Genomic DNA, 22,462 nt, shown 5'->3' with positions numbered 1-22,462 from the left:
CCTGTATCCTGACCACCATCTGTCCTCAACGTGAACACTTCCGTGTACAGAGCACGCTCTCGAACAGTGCTTCTCAACCTGGGGAGTGGTGTGTTGTTTGTTGTTGTTTTTATGCTCATGGTCTGGGGTGGGGCTGGATCAGGAGTCTTGTTCTCACCCCTACTCCAAATGATTCTCATGTACAAGGACTGAGAACTACTGTTCTTGACTATCATTTCTTGATCCAGGGCTGGGCTGCTTATATCCTAAGGGAGACAAGAAAAGCAAAGCAAAAATTTCCCCTACATTCTTCTTCCCTCTTCTTCACCCTAAGTGCAGATAAAAATCTAAAGTCCCGGGACAGGCGGCCATCGAGGCCGGACGCCGCTAGGCTGAAGCGGATAAGCACTGGAGCCGTGGCGCCTGAGACGCTAGGCTCCGTGGTGCGTGGGTGAAAGCTGCCCCCAGCTCTGCAAGGCCCGCCACTTGGCCCCTGCTGGGGGCTCCCAGTGGCGGGGAGGGGGCTCCACACTCAGTCACGTACTTGCATTCATGCCCCGCTCCCACAGTTCTAATTCAACAGCTTGCTTTATTCGCCAGTCCTCGGGGTCTCCTGGGGAAAAATCTAGAGGAACTCTATTCCCCTTTCCCCAAAAGGGCCTTGGGGGATGTAATATAATTCAGAGAAGTAGGAAACGAGCTAATGTGCCGGAGGAAAATCACGGCGCACGCACCAGTGCGGCCATGACGGCGGCAGCAGGGACCGAACCACCGCCCCTGGGACTGCGCCTGGCCCCTCGGCCCGAAGGGAGCTGGGGCTGAGCTCTTCCGAAGCTAGCACAGGGGCGGGGGAGGACAGCGGAGAAGAGACTTTCCAAGCACCATCTGCTGGAAGCCTCATCCAGTCAAGAGCTAGGGTATTAATAACTTGCAGGCAACCTCCCATCTCACAGGAGAAGTGTCTTGAGGCTTTTCACGGATGAAGTGAAGTGGCCCAGAAGGGGCCTCGGAAGAAGCTGCCCAGGACATCCCGGAGGGAATGCTGCGCAGAGTTGGGCCTGAACCCGTGACATCAACAAAGTGGGTCTCAACACGTCCAGGGAGAGCGAGAGGGCTCCAAAGGCCAGTGAATCGTCAGTGAGGAGAGGCTCAACACGTTCTGACTCGGTTTCCCTCGAGCAGATAACCACCAGCAGGTGAAGGAGCTGGGCCCAGGGCACAGCAGATGAGCAGAGACTAAGAGAATGCCAACAGCACCACAGGGCCACATGGAGACAGGACAGGCTCCCTCTTGGGGGAGGACAGGCTTAGTAAGGGACACAGAAGCCCTGGTGGGGTCTGCCTAGCTTTCAGAAAATGGGGAGGTGGAGTACCCAGCCATCATCCACTGATCAGGCTGACTGCTCCCTGACACACCATCATGGAAGCCATCTGGAAAGCTCTCAGTAGAGAAAGTGGTCCGTCAGACACGCACTGGGAAAGGAACGCAGAAGTCCAGTTCCCGCGGCCGAACCGCTCAAACACCGTCTGAGCGGACCCTGCCTCCTGTTGAAGCAAATTCCTGGGAACTGGGCAGCTGGAAGTGGCGAGGGATTGGACCGTGCTTCGTCACCACGGACGCACGCCAGGGAGGGCAGAAGAGTTTCATCAGGAGAGAGACATCACCACTGTGTCCTACAGATGCTGGAGGACACGGAAGGGCAGGAAAGGCAAGCCCAAGATGAGGTATTTAGCTTCAATGGCAATGAAAATCCTTGTGCCATACCCTGACAAGTGTGGGCATCAGACAGGAAATTTAGAAAGAGAGAAAATTACTGAGCATTTGCCATTACAAAAGAAGTTTATATATATTATATGTAAATATATATAAACATATAAACCTGTTATATATAATAGGAACTTCATAAAACACATTTGTGGAGCACCTAGGTGGCTCAGTCGTTAAGCGTCTGCCTTCGGCTCAGGTCATGATCCCAGATCCTGGGATCGAGCCCTGCACCGGGCTCCCTGCTCTGCGGGAAGCCTGCTTCTCCCTCTCCCTGCTGCCCTCCCTGCTTGTGCTCACCCTCTCGCCGTCTCTCTCTGACAAATAAAATTTTTAAAAAACAAAAAACCCCATCACATTAGCAGTATGGCAATCAGGACAAACCACAGGATTTGTGGGGCCCAGGACATAATGGAAAAAGTGCAGAGACCCTTGTTCAAACATGCTGCCCTTCCAGACGGCAAGCGCAGAGCATTAAAGTCCCCGTGTGGCCGCAGAGGCCGCCACCCATGAAGCCACCCTGGTGGTTTCTCCAGAGATGCTGCAGACACAGTCTCTCTTAACTTCAGCAAGTCCTCCCTGAGAACAGGGACAGCTTTATGAAGGAGGATGGAGAGAGGAGTGCGGAGCTGTGCCCTGAGGGAGGTAGCCCAAGGACCATCACAAACTTGCTGGGACACCCGGCCCCCCCACAACGTGTTTATTGTTGACTTGGATGTACCTAGAACAGTGCCACGTACACAGAACTAAGTCTCAGAAATATCTGTGGCACTCGTGAACGAAAGACCTTGAAGGCAGGCCTATCAGCTGTACCAGTCACAAGAAGCCTCGGAGGATCACTAATGACAAACTGGAATGTAAGACCATCCAATAAATAGATTTTGACAGAAACAGAAGTTCAAAAAAACGAACCGCACCAATACAGGATGGAAAAAACTTGGCCTCACAATAATCCCTAAGAGAGTGGGAGGGACGGTATCACAGTGGTCCCAAACGTGGCACTAATATGATGGCTTCTACGGCAAGGAAGGAGCCAGGCCCTTTCAACCCCAGGCCAACCAGACCACAGCTGAAGATCTGCACTGGGTCCTGAGAGCCACTTCTGAAGGAAAATCTAGCAAACGGATGGGGCTCTGGAAAGTGTGTGTGGCCAGTGCTGATGGGGGACTCTTGCCTGCCTCGACTGTGGCGGCTGGAAAAATCTAAACCCTTGCCCTGAAGCTAGTGGTCATCAATTGACACCTTCCGGAGAAGCTGACGTCTACTACTGGGCTTTTAGGAAGGCATATCCTTTCTTGAGAAAAGGGACAGCTGGCCTAGACCCTCCCCTGCCCCTTGCTTCTGGCTGGTGTGGCTACACCGAGGAAGCCGGCTGCACACGAGCTCGGCACGACTGTTCGCGAAGACAGGGCCTGGTTCCGGCCACCCTCACTGAGCCACCACACCAACCCCTCCCGGCCTACCGCAGGACGGGCTGTATTTGGGAAACAAAACCCTGTCTGTTCATCAGGTCATCTGTTCCTTGCAGCTGAAAGCTTTCCAATTGAGAGAACACGTCAGGAGGGGATGGACAGAGAATGCTGGAGTGAGCACACAGGCCAGACTTAGAGGACCGGAAGCCAGGCAGAGCGGAAAGTCAGGGTGATGACAGAGTGGCCTGGCAAATGTCTGCTGAAAGCAAGGTGCCCAGATGCCGCAGGGGCTTGGCAAGCGACGTCCACCCTGGCTGTGGGGGGACGGAGGCGGGTGACATTTTTCTGTTTACAACTGGCCAGAGGACAGCCTTCTGAATCCCGTTTCTTTCCCTTCAATTTCCAAGTTGGTCTCGCTCCACCCGGAGGCGGACCTGATGCCACGTGGAAGCCAAGTTCTTGCGGCGCCACCTCTCCACAGAGACGAGCAAGACAAGCGAGCGCGCCGGTCCAGAGGGGAGAGCCTCACCGCCCCCATTTCTTTTCTCCCTTGGGCAGAGGGGTCTTTGGAAGCTTTCTCGCTTTGATGGGATTTTAGTGTCAAGATGTACGCGGATGTTTTTGTGCTAGCGGTTAGGTGAGGAGAAGACAAATTCTCCGTTGTTATCAGTGCCCGTCCCTTTCTAAAACCTTCATGCAGGAATGGGGCTCTTAACTACCTATGTGTACAAAATCCTGCCTCCATTTAAAAATCACAGTAGCCTGGGCCTTCGATTTTTGTCTAAGCAGGAGTGGAAGGACTGTGGAGACTGTCCAGACAGACAGATGTGGAGACCCGAAAAGACGACGTCAGCCTCAAAAGGTCCAATGTTTAGACATCAAATTCCCACACTCTGGTACCTCACTCTGAAATTTGTAAGCGTTTATAAGACAAGCTCATAATTGTGACATACCCTGAGAATGAGGTGTTTCAATTCATCATCTGACAGAAAAGTTGGTTTGTAGTTTGCTTCTGTGTATGGGTTGGTGGCACCTGAGGGAGAAAAAAAAAAGAGAGTTGGTACCCTTTCTATTCAGGGAATGGCTCATACCACTTCACTGCCTCCGACCTTCCAGATGTCGGCCTCGTCTCTACCACCTGGGACGTCAATGTTCTCTTCTTTTTCCTTAACAGACACAGGGCTAGGTCGGGCTCCGGACAGAATCCATTGAAAAGACAACACTGCTGCCCACAGGGGACCTAACAGGTTTGCTCTGGTCACTGTAGGGGAGCCAAGAGGTCATAGATGGAAGTAAAAATCTGCTTCAAAGAGAGAAGGCAGCTTTGGAAGTCAACCAGCAGAGGCTCCTGGGAGGGTCCCCTCCTCCCAGGGCCGACATTAAGTGCGTTGTCTAGCAGTCCCTCAAATGGCCACGCTGAGCCTTCCTGGGAAATCACCCAGGCGGCCAGGCTCTGAGTAAATAAATATACTGTCGAAGGCATTTAGTGGGAGTGCTTCTTCATCGGAGTGAGGTAAAGGAGCTTGGCAACCCAGAGAAATGCATTACTCCAGTGAATACAACTCTGGCTCCTCGGGCTGAAAGGGGACAAGATGCTTAAAAGGCCATCCGTCTGGAACCATAGAGAGAACACCGTACGGGCGAACACCGTATAGTAACAGAGAAAAATGCCAGCAGCAATGACCTTGGAATCTGCAAAAACGGTTAGAACGGTGAAGAAATAAAATGGAAAAGATCTGTAGCAATTCCCAGTACCACGGTGAAGGGGGAGGTTGACAGAATGTGTCTGGCTTTCATACCAGCTAACAAGGCACACACTGAGCCAGATCCCTGCTTTTTATGTAACTCGAGATTTGTCCCTCGTTTCCTTCCAATTTAATAAAAATCAGCTTATAATAATTTAAGCCCCACAATCTTCCCTAATAGGAATGTTTCGATGCCCCCCTCACGGCACAGGACATGATGCTGACGTGTCTGAATAGTGATCAAAAGGCAGACGGAACCGGCTACTCCTTTCTGGCGGCTTTGTGGAAACATAAAGACGCAATTCTTTTACCACGCAGGTCAGAGGTCTGACTGAGCGCCCACTTTCCAATTTCCTCAAAGGGTCCAAGACAGGCCATGGAACATGCCAGGCCCAGCGTTCACCAAAGTGCCTGCGACACCGCAGGTTTCTCCTGTGGTTTGGATAAGTTGTTCCACGTTTCTGCCTCTCTGTTCTCACCCGCCCCACACTCAGAAAAGAAGGAAAATACTGCCTCCCTCAGAGAGAGTCTATCTGGTTTGGGAAAATTCCAGGAACATGAAAATATCATCAGCGTTCATCCCTGACAGTAAAACGCAGCAAGAACCATCAACCAGTGACTCACTCTTTAAAGGAGCCGCGGTGAATTTTCCCCTTAAAAACAGCAACGGACTTCTCTGCGTCACCAAGGGCACCTGCATGTCTGATGGTGATCACTGGGCGGCTGGGGCCCAGCGCGCACACACAGGCAAGATGTGGGTCCTCTGACATGCACGTAGCCTGCCTACCACATACACGTGCAGATGCGTGTGCAGACCACAGCCTCACCGCCCGGGGATGTAGGCATGCAAAATCCCAAATGGACACCCACATAAGCTCAGGAATCACTTCATTTGGCATCAGGTCTACTGCTGGGAAGGACAGTTACTCAAGGCTACACATTGGCAAATAATACACACGGTCCTGGGGACTCAGGCACACCCTAGGCAAGGGAGGGAACGTTTGTGGGCAAGGGCATCAAGAACAATAACGCCCGCGGTCTTACCTCGTAGTGTTTTCATGTGCTGAACGGCCATCCTCAGCACAGTAAGTTTATCTAATTTCCTGGACATGGCGTTGCACGTGGGCACCAAAGAAGCCAATTCGTCGATGAAGCTGTTCATTTTATCCCGACGCCTCTTTTCAATCTGACTGTGAGCTTCCCTGCACAACAACAGGAAAAATGATTTCTAGAAAATGAAGTCGAGCCTCAAGGAGACAATGACGAAAATAAGTTATCACGGCTTCTGACATTCCCCCGACAGGGCACGTTTAGAATCTGCACGAGGCTTAGAACTCGACTTTTCTACTAAAGGCACCAAAAAAAGTGGCCTCACTGAGCGGGGTCAGTATTGTTTGTATGCTTACCTCATACTTAGAATTAAGAAGAAATATTACAAAAACTGTCTGCTCAGAGTAAACTGGATTGGTAATTTCTCCTTTCTTTTCCCCTCAACCTCTGTAAAGTTGGAATTTAAGATGGGCATGGAAGGAAGTAGAAGGGAGGTGGAGTCTGCAAAGAGCAAAGCATCCAGAATGTCCATGGGCGGGGGGGGGGGGGGGGGGGGGGGGGAGATCCTGTAGTCCCGCAGAGATCTCTGAGATTTGTGAGGAGCCCGCTGTGTGGCCTGTCAGAGACTCCCCGACTGAGTCCCTAGATAACTAGCGCTGCCATCTTTGGATCAACCATGACTCCACCAGGACACAGCAGATGCTCCATCTGTCCCCAAGAGCTTCCTCTGAAGAGTGTCACGCTCTTCCCTCCCCGGAGTGGCTGCCCATCAAGGCAGGAGGATGCGTCCACAGGCACACATGCTCTCCCTGACTGGTTTGCACCTGCCCTTTGTGATTGTCCCCTATGGAGTGCATCACCAGTGGAAAGGTCGTTTGCTGCCATAGGAACAGAGCCACCAAGAGGGACCTCCCACCACAGCTAGGCTGTGCAGGCAAAGCTAGAAGTCTCAGGCCAGTCTGATTCTGCAGCACTGGGTCCGTGTCATGACAGCCTCAGAGGGCCCTAGAGTCACTGGCAGGAGAGCAGACCCACGTGGATGGGGTCAGCAAGTGTGGCTGGAGGCAGGAGGGACCGAGTTCGAGAATCTACTCAAGGGCGCAGGCAGCCCCAGGCCTCCCTTGCTGTACAAGAAGGACCACTCTGAGAGGCAAGGCCTGGCCCAAGAATGGAGTCACTGAGCCAGGTCCACTCTGGAGGGCCCTCGAGTCAGGAAGGAGCAACCTGCTGGGGAAGAGCTTCAGCCTTGCAGGGCTTTCTGCTACTTCCAAAGTCCCCTGCAGGTTAAATGTGCTTAGAAAACCAAGAGTGAAGGCCAACTCAGTGTGGAGAGGACAAGCGGCAGGTGGCCACATCCAGCCAAGGCCCCCACCCCCATCCCCGAAGGGATGCTTAGACCGACAGGGACCAGACACGCACAGCTAGCTCAGCTGCACTCCGGGCGCCCAGAACCAGGACAGTGTATAGACAGGTCCACGCTTACCTTGCATTTTTGATCCTTCCTTGGTGCTCTGTGTATTCTAACCTGGAAGGGAAGGGGAAAAGAAAAGCAAAAGATCAGACACAAACCCTGGGAGACTAATGGCAAAGTTACACATCTCTTTTCTTCCCAGCTTCATTCATTTCCCTGCTTAATCCCTGTCATCTCTCTCAACACACAAGGGCTCTTGTTATGCACACTGGGGGCTGGGGCCAGGGGAGAGCATCCAGAGCTCCCAGGCTCCCAGCCTCCTTGTTTATCCCCAATCAAGGACACAGGTGGGACCTGCACCAAGTAACAGAACATGTAATTATGCAAGGAAAATAGCAGGAGGAAGGTCACGACTAGGTTCATGGTACCTTCCGTGAGGGTCGTCTTTGTCTGTGTCCATGCTTTCTCTAAAAAAACAAGAGAGAACACGAGTATCTGTCAATAAAGACATACAAAGCTGCTTCTTACAACATGGAAGGCTCTCATTTATCCAGAAACCAAATAATCAGAAAGTTCAAATATCCACAGTATTGCTGATTGACGCAGACTAGTCAAACAAACACAGCTTGCCCCTACCATGCAACTAGGACCGGTTTTCGAGATGACCAAACAAAAGTTACGTACGGTCATCAATAGAGCACGCTGTTAACATATTTTACGCCATTATTTTGGAAATCGGGAATACAGAGCATTTATGGAAATTCTTAATCAGAGTATCCAAATAACTATAATACCTCATTCCCCTCATCATTCTGGATAAATGGAGTTTATTCATTTGTAAAACATACCAAGCCTCAAATATACGTGTGCATACATATATATTTGGTGTGGGGGGGGTAAAGTGAGGAGGGGAGACCAAAGAACCCACAAAGCAGCACTGAGCAGAGCCCTGAGGCAGCTTTTCAAAGACACGGATACACAATGTTCTGGTTCTCAGCCAGGTGGGAACCCCCGAGGCCCGAGGAACTGGGAGACAGGGCACGAGTGGGGCTGAGGGGCATGGAGCCCTGGTTGGCCGCAGAGGATCCTGGGGTCACAGCAGGGATCTACCCCCCTTTTACAGATTCCAGAGATCCAAGTTTCACGGTTTAGTAGAAAACAAACTAAAATCCTCCAAGGAAGGAGTTCCAAATCCCCCTGGGGTCAGCTCACACCCTTCTCCAGCCCCTAAGCTTATCACCAGGAGGGCACTCCCTGGCACCTGGGCCTGTCTTTCTCTTTTATCCTGTAAGAACAGAGGCATACAGCCCTTCACACAATGTAGTCTCAAGGGCAAAAACAACTCTTCTCAGGAGCACTGAATCACAGCGTGGGCATTCTAGAACAGGGGTTCCCAACCAGGAGCCCTTGACTGTGTCACAGGCAGAGAGCTTGTCTAGCTAGTCCTAAAGCACAGAAGACAGGATTCAGGCCACAGGGGAAAACCAAAACTCTCCCTCCCCTTTTGTCTTGGCTTGTATCTGGTCACTGAGGCCAGGATAATCATCCCAGGTGAAGAGAGTTCCGCCTGACCGATCAGACACATTTAGCACAATGAAATGACAGGGAAAGGGATGAGGGGTGCTTAATAGGGTCTCCACGAATCACAGAAGATTTGTAAACGGGGTCCATGAGGGAAACCTGGAGCTCTTGGGTGGGGACAAGGTTGGAAACCACAGGTTTAGATAGCAGAGGTCTTAGAAGGCACCAGTGACTCCGTCCGCCCAAGACAAGTGGTCCGTGGAAAACATCTCCTGGCCTCCCTGTTGGGGAGGGGCTGCTCCAGAAGAACCCTCTCAGGCCTCACACCCACTTTCCATCCCCTGGGCGTTGGCTTGCTCAATCATCTGGGATCACTTACATATTAATCATAGCATCTCCTAGTGGGCATCTGACCTTCAGCCACTGTGCTCCCCAAATTCGACCTGTGAACTTCAGCAGAGAGGACATCTGCTGTGGGGGAGATACCTCCTTGGAGATTTTTCCCTCATTAAACAAGAGAAAACCTCTTAAGTGGACATGGAGAGAAGATTCCACGCAGTTGCCTCAACAAAACAAAACGTGCCTTTGAATGTTCTATGCGGCAGTCTATTCCCTGGGCGTTTGTACAGATAAAGAGTTGACTGTAAGTGTGCAAATTTACTTACTCAAAAGAAAAGTCATCAAGTCTAAAAAGAAACAAAAATACTATTTAATAAAACAGGTACATACTAATTTGAATAATGTTTCAGGGCAACACCAATGTTCCTATAGAACTTTCGGAGATGACCTGCCCTCACTCCTTCCACAAACAGAATTAAGCAACTGAGGTCTTCCTCAGAGAGCGCCTCAGGCAAAGTCCTCTTTGAAACCGGAGATTACATCCAGGGGCTTAGCCATCCTGCTCAAGGGAGCCAAGGAGGTCAAAGGAAAAGGGTGAAAGGCAGACCTTGGCTTTAAGGCTCTTCCTTTTCCCTTGATGTGGAACAGTTTGGGGAGGGGAGGGGGGATGGGGTGCCTCAGCAGGGCTGGAGGCTCCCTCCTGCTTGCAATCTAGGGGGAAGATAAAAGCAAAAACAAAACAAAACAAAAACAAAAACAAACCCCACTGCGGGGCCACCTAGACTTGGATCTTTCATTTCCATCCCTTTCCACAAAGAAGACCCCTTCTTCCAGGAGGAACAGCAGTTGGCCCCTCGATGTGCAGGGAACGGACACCAAGAGTAGCCAGGGGAAGAGGAGCCCGGAAGGCCTTACTGGTAGTCGGTAGAGCTGCCTTTCCGCTTGCGGTTGCAATCCATGCCGCCTGTGCCGAGGGGGCTGGAGAGGAGGTCGGTGGGGCCCGGGGACATGAAGTCACTGATGGTCGAAGAAATGTCCATTCTCTGGTCAGCCATTGGAGGTCTGGAACTGGTACAAGGAGGCACAAAGGTGATTTCTACATGCTCTTTCTACCGCGGTGGAGGGCCAGGGTGGTCCCGCGGAGGGTCGGGGTACTGGTCTACTGCACTAACACAGCTCCCCCAGGGCCAACTGGATCAGGGGCGCGGCGGGACGGAGAGAGCAGTGGACGTGCTTTAGGAGTTAGCATAGATAAAAAAAATATGAGGTTAACCTGCATTAAGATTTTATTTGACAGAGAGAGAGAGAGAGAGCGAGCACAAGCAAGGGGAGCAGCAGAGGAAGGAGAAGCAGACACCCCACTGAGCAGGGAGCCTGATGCAGGGCTTGATCCCACATGACCTGAGCCGAAGGCAGACGCTTAACCGACCGAGCCACCCAGGCGCCCCCTGCTCATATTTCTGGTGAAGATCCAAAGTTCAGAGCAAGTGGATAGCTTCTCCTGGGTCCCCGTACCAGGGCATGCAAGAACAATTCCAGAACCCAAGGCTCTAAGACTTAGAGCCCAGTGCTCCTCCCACGGAGGGGACCAGATATTCTCTGACAGTTCTAATTTTATTTACTTCCAGTCCATAAAATAAGTATGATTTACTGGTTATCTTTGTGTTTTTGTTACGACTTTTGTAAAAGTCATAGGAAAGCAGAAAATATCCTCAGACCGTGGGTCCCTCCCGGGAGCCAGGAAAATATGGTCCCTGTCTATCAGTGGGCCAGGCAAAGTCTGTCCTGCCTTCCCTGACTAGCCTTTGCGCCCAGCATCCCCTGCCAGGAAAACCTGCATCAGGACATAAAGACATTGTAGACCAATTTGCAACACGTTTTGAGAATTTATGTTTTATAAGCGTGGAGTCAGCCGGCCCAAAAAAAGAGGCTGCCAAGTACCTTGCAAGGGACTCCGACTCCAAACCAAGTTGAAGAGGGCCGCGCACTGCCCACAGACGGGGTCCCAGCTCCACACCACGTGGCTGGGGCTGTCACTCCCTCTCTCTGGGCTCAAGTTTCTTCATCTGCAAAGCAAGAGGGGACTGTGAGCTCAGTTTCCTGATTACGGTTCCGCCCACAGATGAGTGCACCAGGGTTGGGTGTGGGCTAACTTTTCACTTTCACAACCACTGCCGGAGGGAGCATCTTTGTGCTCTAACTCCAGGCCCTGGAGCTATTATCGCTCAGTCTATAATGTCTAAAAGCAGGACAAAAGGGAACACACATGGTATGTCTTGGTACGTTCTGGAACAGTGTTCTGCCAAAAAGCTCCAATAATTTATATTCCCCAAAGCTCCTGTCAATCTGAAGGAAAGCACAAAACCCCATTGGTTTTTACTTGCATTTTTAAATGATTACGGATGCTGTCCCTATGTTTATAGGCATTTCTCTGGTTTCCTTTGTGCCCACTCATGTCCTTCCTACCATATTTTCTTCAGTATGGATGGGACTCCTAACTCATGTTCACCTGTGCACCTGAGCCTGGGGGGCGGAAAGCACACAATGAACTGGCCGCTCTCACTTTCCATCCACGACCTCTCACACCTCCAACACCAACCAGCTCTGCCCAGTGATCCTCAACCCCCTGCTCTGTTTGTTCCCCCGCTCTGCGACCAAGAACATCACACCCTCTCTCTTCTCTGCAAGCCTCCGACAGCTCCCCATCCTCACTCTCAGCAGATACTTGGCTCTCTACCCCACTGAGTAAAGGAAGCACATCCACTGGCCCACCCAGACGCTGCTGGTTAGGACCCCCCCGCCGGCCGCTGCCACCCCCAATGGATGGGCACTCCATTGTCTCTCACTTCTGAAGACCATCACCCCGCAATTCTCTCCCTGCCGCTCATCCTGCACCATCCACTTTCCCCACCCTACTGGATCACTCTCGTTTGGATACAAACAACTCTCATTTCGGGGAAAAACCACATATTTTTTTGAACTCCATTCCCTTCTAGTCAGTACCCCATTTCTCTGTTTCCAATGCTTTTCCTCTTACTCAGTATAAGCCAACTCAAATCGGGCTTTTGTTCTCATCATTCCAACAGAACAGCCCCTCTTAGATTCCCCGGTGAGCTCCTCATTGCTAAATCCAGTGGCTGGTTCTCCATTCCCTCCCTACTTGCCCCATTCCGACATCTGCTAGATCTGATCTGTCCCTCCTGTCTCTTGGCTTTGGAGATGCCATCTTCTCATTGTCCCCTTCTATCTCGGTGGCCACTCTTTCCATGCTGGTCTCTTCTGTGGGTTCCTCCCCCTCCCTCACCTCCACATGAGAGTCCTGCAGATGTCCTCAGACTTCCTCTGTCTACAGCCACTCCCTAAGAGATCGGTCTAGCTTCGCTGCTTCCAATATGATCTAGGCTCTGAGAACTCCCAAACTTATACCTCCAGCCTGGACCGCTTCTGAATTCCAAACTTAGAGGACCATTTCCCTGAGGTCTCCCTTTGAATATACAATAGAGACCTAACTGAAACATCAAACCAAACCCCTGGTTCTCCCCAAGCCAAGCCCCTTAGTGATGCTCACATCAGTAAGTGGTACTTCTGAATGCTCAGGCCCCAAACCTAGAAGTCATCCTGACTTCTTGCTTCCTTTTACAACCTGCACCCAATCTGTCAGAAAATCCCATCAGCTCAACATTTGCAAAGACATCCAAATTTAACCACTTCTCTCCTTTCTCCTTCATATTTCTTCCCAAAGGTCATTTTCTGCAGTGAAGCTTCCCTGAATATCCATATACTACAACCCCCCCCCACCCTGCTTCATTTTTTTCCATGGCCCCTATCAATAATCAACTTCTTTATTTACCAGCTTCCTCTCCATTAGACTATCAGCATCAGAAGAGCAGGGATTTTGTTTTACTACTTGCACCCTAGTAGCCTACAACACTTTCTAGCATATAGTAACTACTCAATAAATAGATGTTGAATGAATAAATAAGTTTGAACATTAGGAATATTTATTCCTTGTTTGTCACAGATGTCATAAATACCCACCCCCTTTTTACCTTTTAGCTTGGCTTATAGTATTTGTATGTGATACTAAAAGTGACGTGTTTAAAAAAAAAAAAAAAAAGGCTTTTTCACCCCAAAATAGAAATATCCTCTTTACTAATATTTTTATAATTTTATTTATTTGGCACTTAATCCATTTGGAAATTACTTTTGGTATACTACCTAAGGTTGGAGACTTCTTTCCCTCCAGTGGATAGATAACTGTGCCAACACCATTTACTAGACCAGACATGCCTTCACCAATCATTTGGAATGCCACCTTTATTGATTTATTGTCTATTTCTGGACTTCCTATTCTGTTCCTTTGATCTAGTGACTTCCAATCCAGTACCATACTATTTGTTATAGTGGCCTCATAATACATTCTACTATTAGGTAGAACAAAACCTTTTCCTCTTAGGACTTTTCATTTTCAGAAATTTCCTAGTTATTCCAATTACTCTTTGAGAAGCATTTTATAGTCATTTAATCACATCAAAGGCCCTGATGGGCAGTTGCTAGAAGTTATCATGATCACGGACATGAGGAGAAGTAGATGAGGGAGGAGTACAGAGTCCTCCCTTCAGGGTCTTGGCGAGCCTCTGGGCCGCCTGGCAGACATGGGGGGGCCACCTCTGGCCCCCACTCCCTCTTTATGAATAGCTAGACTGTTGCATGAGGTGGACTCTCCCCCAAGTTTTGGGCTGCAGGGAGAATCCACATTTCCTGAAAGAAATACCATGGAAGCTGCCAATGATAGCAGGTGGGGGCTGGGGGTGCGATTTTATTACCTGAAATTACAGTTCTTAAAGCTCAGATCCACCTTGGGAGGAGCAAGGGGCCACTGGACTTATGGGTCACCTCAAAGCGATTTTCATGTTTTGTCGTTTCCTTTCAGGCAGTCAACTTCTTCCAGAAACCTACAGTGGGGCCCACAAGAAAAGAAATCCCACACAGGTCACTTGTGGAGGGGGTACATGGAACAAGCCCCCGACAGCGAGGGGAGAGGCCCAGCAGGCAGCCTCCAGCCGCCTGCTCAGCCAAACTGCGAACACATGAAGCAATCTGGCAGGAGAGCTCTTCTAGGACAAACAATGCTTTTGAAATGATTAAACATGGATTCTTGGATGCGGCCTTACGAGAAAGATAATGGGACTCTTCATTTCTCCACCTGGGTCAGGCAATACAATTACTAGCGAACATTTCTTGTGTGCTTGGCGTCAGGCACCGTTCTGACGGTGTTATGTAGACCCACTTACTGAGGCCTGAAAATAATTCTGAGGTAGATACTGTTTTTTTTCACTGTCTGGATGAGAAGACGGAGGCAGAGAGAGACTCAAGGAGGACACTCGCCAAGGTCACGCGGCGGGAGGGCGCAGGGGCTCCAGAAGCCGCATCACGGCCAAGGGCAGCCGCGCGCCCGCCCGACGGCAGACAACCAGCGACCAGGGCAAGCGGGCGTCCAGGAAGCAGTAGGCCAGACACATGGGCACAGGCCCACCTCTAAGACGGCTGGAAGCAAGGCAAGACGCTTAAAGACGTGTCCGGGAAGCTCAAGCAGTGCGGGCACCCAAAGCGAAGGGGAGTCAGTGGTGAGAAGGCGCCGAGTTAGCAAACGGCCTGTGGCCCTGCCTTCTCCTGCTGGAGGGGCGGGGGGGGGGGGGGGTCTCCGCTCTGCCCTGTGGTCCCTGCGTCTCTCCGAGGAACTGGCTCCACGGGCGGCTGCGCCTGCCCTCCTACCCCCTCCTGGCTCGTCTTGAGACGGCAAGACTCAGGCTGTGAATGGGCCTTTCCTGACCTTTCTGAAGTGAAACTCCTGGGCTTGCACCTTCCACTGGCTACTTCTCGCAGCCCTCCGATTACCTGGGGCTTGATCGTGGCAGAGGTCTTCAAATGGATGTCCAGGAATAGGGCTGCTCTTGTCCTCCCAACTTACTCCTCTTTGCTGTCCGATTCAGACACCCTCGCCGTCTGACTCTGGGAGCCAGTCTGGACGCGTGCAAACAGCACGACGGGATCTTGGGCTTCCGGGCCCTAAGCCTCCGTGGAGCAGTCCCTGGACACCAGGTCCCCAGGGCAGTGCTGCCCGAGCGTTTACCACATGCCCTTTCGCCTCGGTCTGATTCCCCACCCAGGTCCCATGCTCTTCTCCAGTGCCCAGATGAGCAACCCGGGACCCACGTGGGCACCCTCTCCTCCCCCCACCCCACTAGCCCTCTGATGGGCGGCCCTAGCTGCTCCCCTCTGTCCCCTGGCCACTGCCTCCACCCAGGCTGCTCTCCTCCCTACACTCGCCCCTCCATGCCCCGGTCACAGAGAAGACACCCCCTTGTTTAAAACACTTCAGTGGCTTTACTGCTCTGCTCCGAGCCTTCCAGAAACGCCCTGCCAGGAAACAGCAAAACTCCACAACGGGCTCGCTCGCTTCTCGTCCTGTCTTGCCCTGCTCCGCCCATCTGATGCCCAAAGCTCTAGGCCACCGGAATACTTAAGTTCTCAAGAGCACGTGGCCTCAATTGGGCCCACGCTGTTTTGCAGGCGCGGCTCCCTTGACCCACCTGGTGAACTCCTGCTTTCCTTTCAAGTGCTCTCAGGGAGCACCTGCTCAGAGAAGCTCCCTGGCTCTGCCCGTGCTGCTCGGGCCCTTCTCCTCACACCTGTGGCCCCTCCGCCCCGTGATCTCACTACTGGGGGGCTCCCAGTACCACACCTCACTCACTTTCCCCCACTTCTCTGAAACTTAGATGAACCTTCTCAGTACCAAACTCCATATGAAATTTCTTATCTGGACTCATCGTTCCAGTACTCAAATTTACTTTATAGAAATAATGAACGCGAGCATAAACTTTGGCATTATATTTTGCAAAATAAAATTCAGAAGGCCTTGACTGGCTTTGGGCTCCCTGCTCGTGGGCAGTCTGCTCTCCCTCTTCCCCTCCCCCCACTTGTGCTCCCCCTCTTGCTCACTCTCAAATAAATAAATAAAATCTTTAAAAAAAAATCAGAAGGCCTTTCTTATATGCTTAGACCGAGTAAGGAAGTTGAATCAGCTGTGACAAGTATTTCTGGAAAACTGTTTTCTCTCCAAGAAGGTGTTCTTAGATGTGAGACAATGAATGAAACAACAAAAGAAAAAACACCAACTCTCTTTCTGTGCTATTTCCAAGAGAGAACTGAGCCCAGGGAAGGGGCTCCTATAGACCACGGGTACCTGGGAGAGGGGTCCCTGCCCAGGGGAGCTCAGGGCCAGCCTTGGTGCTGCCATCCAAGCGACGCAGAGTGAAGACACTCTGGGGACAGCCTGGCCTGTGGTTCTGGAATCAGGGGCCACATGTGTGCCCACTTCTGAGCTAAAGACTTCCAAAGCGGGGGCGGGGGGCGGCTCCCTGGATGTCAGAGGAAGAGAGGCACGAAGGGACTTGTGCAGTGTGCTTGGGGAGAACTTGGTGGATCCCCTGGTCCCCCCTCAGTCCCCTCATTCTCCTTGGAGCTCAGGGAGAAGAATCTCAGGGGCTCCACACAGAGGAGCACAGGGGCTAGAAGAGACATCCCAGCCCCGGCTCCCCTGCAGAGACACCTTGGCGGGTGAGGGTGTCAACGACTATTAGGCACCAACAGCAGACACAGCTGCTCCTCTGAGCAGAGCGGGGTGAGGCTGAACAGCCCCTGAGAAACCCACACATGTCATCTACAGGATGACCACCCAGAAGACCACCGATCGCAGACGGGCATCTCTCTCTGCTTTCCCTCCTCCCTGCCCCAGCACCCCAAAGTGCTACAAGAAGGGGAGGGGGCGTGTAGATTGCATTGCGGTTCACACTCTTAGCTGCCCCTCCCCGCAAGGACAGCCTGCAGAACGCCCCAGGCTCAGGCCCGGCCACGTGACTGGCTTGGCCTGATGAATGTGAGTGGAAGGGACAGCCCCGACTCTTGAACAGAACTTTACCACGAGTTCCTTTGTCTGTGCCGAGACTGGCAATTTCCTGGATAGACGCTCCTCCTTTTGCCGAGGTCCTGGATGGATAGCAGCACAAGGAAGAAATAAACCTTTGCTCCTGTCAGCTACTGAGATGGTGATGGTGTGTGTTCTAGGGTGACCGACTCTTCTGTCTGCCCCAGAACCTCCCACTTTAGCACTGGAAGTCCTGCCTCCCAGAAAACCCCTTTGTCCCAGACAAACCAGGCCAGTCGGTCACCTAGTGGCTCTGGCCGAATCTATCCCTCATCCTAAGCTGACCGACACAGGCAGGATGAAGGACGCACAGACGGGATGAAGGAACCACAGATGGAGCCCCTGATCTGGGAGGAGGGAAAGGGGACAGGTGTTCCCGCCAGACTCGTTTTAGCTTCATGATAACCCATCCCTTAATTGTGCTCATCATCCCAGTTTTCCAGGTAAGGATTGAGGAGGCAAAGCTGTCTTGCTCAAGATGACCCAGCTAGCAAGTGGGGACTGCAACCCAGGTGTGTCTGGCCCCATGCTGGTTCTTCTGACTACCACACCACTGCCAGTCCTGCCTCCAAGACCACCCCCACAAAGTAAAATATAATGCCCCCCCAAAACAAGCCTTCCTGGGGAAGGCATGAGGGGAAAGAAGAAAAAAGCAATCCTAGTTCAGGAGAGCCACAGAACCTGAACCAACACGTTATCTCTGGGCTTCCTGGCACGCAGGGCGGAGAAGGAAATGTTCGGCCCTCACACACGCTGGGAAGTGTATCCTATCACTTCACAGGGACAGACCGAGCAGGGAGGCTCTCTCAATGGGACCTGAGCGATGAGCAGGGAGGCTCTCTCAATGGGACCTGAGTGATGTGCTGCCGAATGGCTCTGGGGAAACCAGCCCTGTGAACGAATAGAGTGCTTCCCCTTGTAAAATGGGACCTCAGTGAAGTGGGACCTCTTGCCCCCCCCCTCAGGTGTGCCAGCTTTTGAAGCCCCAGGATGTCACTGGGGCAGTGGCTTTTGATGATGTAGCTTAATAAAAGGGCACGGCTTGGAAAATATGGAGGCTCGTGAGTGGGCATCCTTGATTACCCTGTCTACTAGCTGTCTGCGTACTGATCTGCTTCCCCCCAGCCCCAAACTCCCCAGTAAGGGCCCCTGGGTGGCCATCGCTGCATCCCACAACCTTCACGGGCTGGCCCTGGGCACAGATGTGTTCCGGAAGTACTCTCCCTGCCCGGCCCCGAGAGCCATGGCAGGTGGCCCTTGGCCTCCCCTCCATATTCTCCTGGTGCCCGGCTCCAGGTTTACTGAGGGAATGGATGAGGAGTTGCTCTGGTCTGTTCAGCTGGTGGTGGTCTTTGGGCAGAGGCAAGAGGCTAGAGGGGCTCTGTCTCCTCGGCAAGTCCACCTTGGCCCGCCATGGTTACTCCGGCTGCCTGTGGGGAGTTCAGCTGCCTTGCTTTGCAACAGATGCATTTAGAGAATGTTCACCCAGGGAAACCAGATGCCCTGTGCCTAGGGTAACAGGTGTTTGCATCGGGATCATTCAGCAAGCGTTTCTCTGACCCCTGGGGCACTGGGGACACAGGGAGGAATCCGCAGGCCTAATGTTCAAGATCCCCTCCACCTAGCTGGAGAGACAGGGTCTAAATCCAGACGTGACAGCATGCTCACTGCCACAGGCAGGGCCGTGCTTACAGTGGCGCGAGCGGCGCCTCGCACAGGATGCGCCTCGGCTTTTGCTAAATGGCAGAGATTTGCGGAGCCATTCTGACAAATTCCCAGCAGGTGGCAGTCAAGCGTCTCGAGGAAGGAGGGCCCTTCTTGGCTGTGAAGCATAAGCAAGGTACAGGAGCAGCGTGGGGGAGAAAAGCATGAGCTTATTGATAAGCTGGTGTGTGCGTGGTGGGGGTAAGGGGAGGAGAAAGAGCGCGGGAGGCGGTGAGGCTTGAAGTGGATGTCTGCCTGGTGGACCGGGGGGTGGGGAGTCCGTTCGGAGCCAGGAGAGCAGCATTTGCAGTGGCTGGCAGGGGCCCCGGGGACCCCTGTTCGGGGTCCTTGTGTACCCGGTCCTCCTGGCAGCTCTAGAGGCTTGGAAATCCTGAAATCAAACACAAAGCAAGGAGGCTGCATTTGGAAGCACTCGGCTTGGAGGGCCAGCTCAGAGGGCCTCACGGGGGCAGGATCTGTAAATCCTGCGGTACTTTGTGAATAAAAACAAGGCTGGTTCTTGTGGGAGAGGTCGCCGAAACCATTGATGGAGGAGAGTCTACAGAATTCCAGTCTCCGGGGGCTACTGAGGGCTGTTAGAGGGACTCAGAGATGTCATCAAGAGTCACGGCACAGAGCATGCACCTAACCCTAGCACAGTGCTTAGTAAATGTTGGTTGCATGAATATAAAAGAGACACTGTCTTACACCTTTGCCAAGTCTATTACTGAGGTATCGGAAGGAGAACATTTCTTCTTTTTTTTAATGTACAGAATAAGAGAGCCTGGCCCTAAAGACTCAGGGGAAGAACACAGTCCACCAAAAGACTTACTGCCTGAAGTTGAAGAAAGTTCTGGAAAACATCTGCATCTTGTTCTAAAGGAAACAAAAGGATGCGCTGCTGTTATTTCATAGTCAACTGCAAGATACTGGGGTGAGGCAGAGCAGAGTCAAGGTTGGGATGGCCTAGAAGGCGCTTTGAGTCTCAGGTTCGAGCTGCGGATGGAGGCAGGCTAGGACAGGCGGCAGGCGTGGGCCCAAGGAGGGCTGAGACTCAGAGAAGAAAAGGGATCCATGCCTTCTTCGAGAATGAGGGCAAGGTTGAGAGACAATGGGAAGAAGATCGAGGGGCGTTTATCCAGAGCCGGCAGGCCAGGCCTGTGAGGCCCCCAGCACCTCTGCAAGCAGGAGCGGGGCTGTGGCTCTCCCCCTACAGGGGGCAAGCGGGCTGTGGACAAAAGGGGAAAATGATGGGCACATGAAAAGCGAGGGCAGGGCCTCTGGAGCCAGACAACCCGGGTTCAAATCCCTGTTCTGCCACCTACGGGGTGTGTGTCCTGGGCCAGTTCCCTGACCTCTGGGAGCTGCAGTTTCTCACCTGTAAGAGGAGGAGGATGCCTCCTCACAAACTGAATGAGCTCCGTATCTGAAAAACACTTAGAATGCTCGTCAGGTTAACTGTGCTTATTGAGATGGATGACCTCCCGCTGGTGAGAAAAGGAGGGGTAGAAGGCTGTGGAAAGGTACGCTCTGATGTCAAAGAAAGCAAACTCAGAAGAGAAATTTTGAAATGAAGGAGCTCAGAAATGCTAAGAGCAGACAGAGGATGTGGGCTTGGTGGTGGGGTGCTGGCAGTGGACATAAAGGAGCTTAACATTGAGGGGATCCAGGACAGTGGGCTCTGGGGACCGCGAGGGAGCCCATGAGGGGGGCTGGGGAAAGGCTGGAGAGAGGGTCCTGGGGCTGGGGTGGGAAGGGGGGCCGCAGAACAGCCCCAGAGGCCAGCATTTTGAGCAGAAAGCACTGAGGACTCATGACAGTTGGAAAGCTGAGCGTTATTTCAAGTCCAACCCCTTCGTTTTACTTGAATGAAACCAAAATACAGAGAAATAGCTCCTCCTACAGAAAGCTGGGAATTGGATCACAAGAAACTGAAGTCCATGGGTGATAATAACAAAACTTTGAAGCTGCTCAGGAAGGTAAGATGGAGAAAGCACAGGACAGTGCTTTCCCTACAGAGATGGACACCACAGCCGACAGCTACTGCCCAGGGCGGGGCTGCCCGGGGGCTCTGGGGTGAAATAGCGACACCCCAGAAGTGTTGGGGGACAGGGAGGTCGATGTCCCCCTTACGACCCACCTACCATAGGTCTTGCTGACAGGTACGGAGGCCCCAGATGGTTACCACGGGCCCAAGGCCCTAAAGCAACCCATCCAAGGCAATTTCCTGAGCAACCATATATGCCAGGTCGTTTGTACCGGGAAAGAGTTGAGAATTTGAGTAAATTTCCACCACAGATTGCATGTGGCAGTCAAATTTCAATCGAGGACAATGTTGTAATAATGAAGACACTGTTAGCGTGTGAGTCCACAATCATTCATTACTCTTTCAACAAATATTTGCTGAGGGCATCCAAGTGCCAGGCACCGTTCTCCACAACAGGACTGCGGTGAAGACACAAAGGTCCTTCTCCTCATCTGGTATACATTCTGGTGAGGAAGGCAAGCAAAGGAGCCGAATAAGTAAACGACGCTGGGAGGTAGTGAGTGCTGGGGAGAGAGCTCAGAGTCGGGGCAGGAGGAGCTCTGGAGATGGAGGTGGTCAGGATCTGAGGAGGTGAGGCGTGGAGGGAGGAGCACTCCAGGCCAGGAAGAGCTGGCACAAAGGAGGAGAGGGAGCCGAGGGGGTGTCAGAGGACCCGCCCTGGACTAGGGTGGGCACAGACCACATGGTGCCTGGCAGGCCCCTGTAAGGGCCTTGGCTTTGACTCTGAGAGGAATGGGGGGTGACAGGCTCCCACCTGGGGCTCAGCCTGGCTGCAGGTTGAGAAGAGATTGTGGGGAGGGGGACCTGTGTGTGCAGGCGCATGGGGGGGCAGTGGGGCAGCATGTGTGTGCAAAAGCACGTGCTGAGTGTGCACACCTGCCTGCATGTGAGCTTGCACATGCATGTGAGAGAGCGTGTGTGCACGTGCATGTGTGAGAGGACCTGCACATATATGCATGTGAGTTGCTGTCAATTCCTGGCAGATTCTGGAGGAACAGCTAACCAGACTTCCTGATTTTTTCTGGCACGAGGGGCAACAGCCAGTCCATCAACTGCACAAAGGCCCCCAGCTATGGGGGCCACTGGGGGTAGACGTCCAACCTGAGCTCCACTTGCCAGGCTGCATGCCCTGTGGGATAGCTGGAGGAAGAGGGCCCTCTTGCTGTCCACCTAGCAGCCAGGAGCTGTTGGTCGGGGAGCTGCTAAGTGAGAGGCACACAAGACGTCTAAGTTACAGCACAGACTGCAGGGCTGAGCGCTGTGTCCCCGCTGCCCACCCATCTGGGGCGGAGACTACCTCCCAGCTACTGAGTGTCAATCATGCTGAGGACGGTGCTAGCTCATGACCTTTCGAGAAAGGCATTATTATCAACATCGTGTATAAGACGGCACTGAGGCTCAGAGAGGTATAGCCACTTGTCTGAGATCACACAGCCAGGAGGGGGAACAGGGACCCAACCCCGATGTGCCTAACTCGAGAGCTGGGCCCCCCCACACATGCT

The 22,462-nt window shown here is 52.4% G+C and overlaps 1 protein-coding gene across 18 annotated transcripts in view; it reads right to left on the bottom strand.

Moving 5' to 3' along the window:
• The window catches only part of BMAL1 (basic helix-loop-helix ARNT like 1), a 98,936-nt gene that overhangs the window by 19,587 nt on the left and 56,887 nt on the right, over positions 1–22,462 (bottom strand). For 5 of the 18 annotated variants that reach the window (XM_054512041.2, XM_054512047.2, XM_064577108.1 and 2 more), the window contains 8 exons: positions 14,049–14,177; positions 11,164–11,288; positions 10,138–10,290; positions 9,549–9,569; positions 7,791–7,829; positions 7,435–7,476; positions 5,946–6,103; positions 4,110–4,189 (listed from right to left, as the gene is read on the bottom strand). In XM_054512041.2, coding sequence (XP_054368016.1) covers positions 4,110–4,189; positions 5,946–6,103; positions 7,435–7,476; positions 7,791–7,829; positions 9,549–9,569; positions 10,138–10,277 — 480 coding nt within the window. In that variant the 5' untranslated portion in view covers positions 10,278–10,290; positions 11,164–11,288; positions 14,049–14,177. The other 13 variants (XM_054512045.2, XM_064577111.1, XM_064577110.1 and 10 more) reach the window with 8 other exon arrangements.

Source organism: Mirounga angustirostris, unplaced genomic scaffold, assembly GCF_029215605.1.
Source record: "Mirounga angustirostris isolate CCGP_5_RB_7025 unplaced genomic scaffold, mMirAng1.0.hap1 SCAF_13, whole genome shotgun sequence".
NCBI classification, from domain to species: domain Eukaryota; kingdom Metazoa; phylum Chordata; class Mammalia; order Carnivora; family Phocidae; genus Mirounga; species Mirounga angustirostris.
The sequence above is the reverse complement of the archived record's forward strand: the minus strand, read 5'-3'. Positions and strand labels throughout refer to the sequence as shown.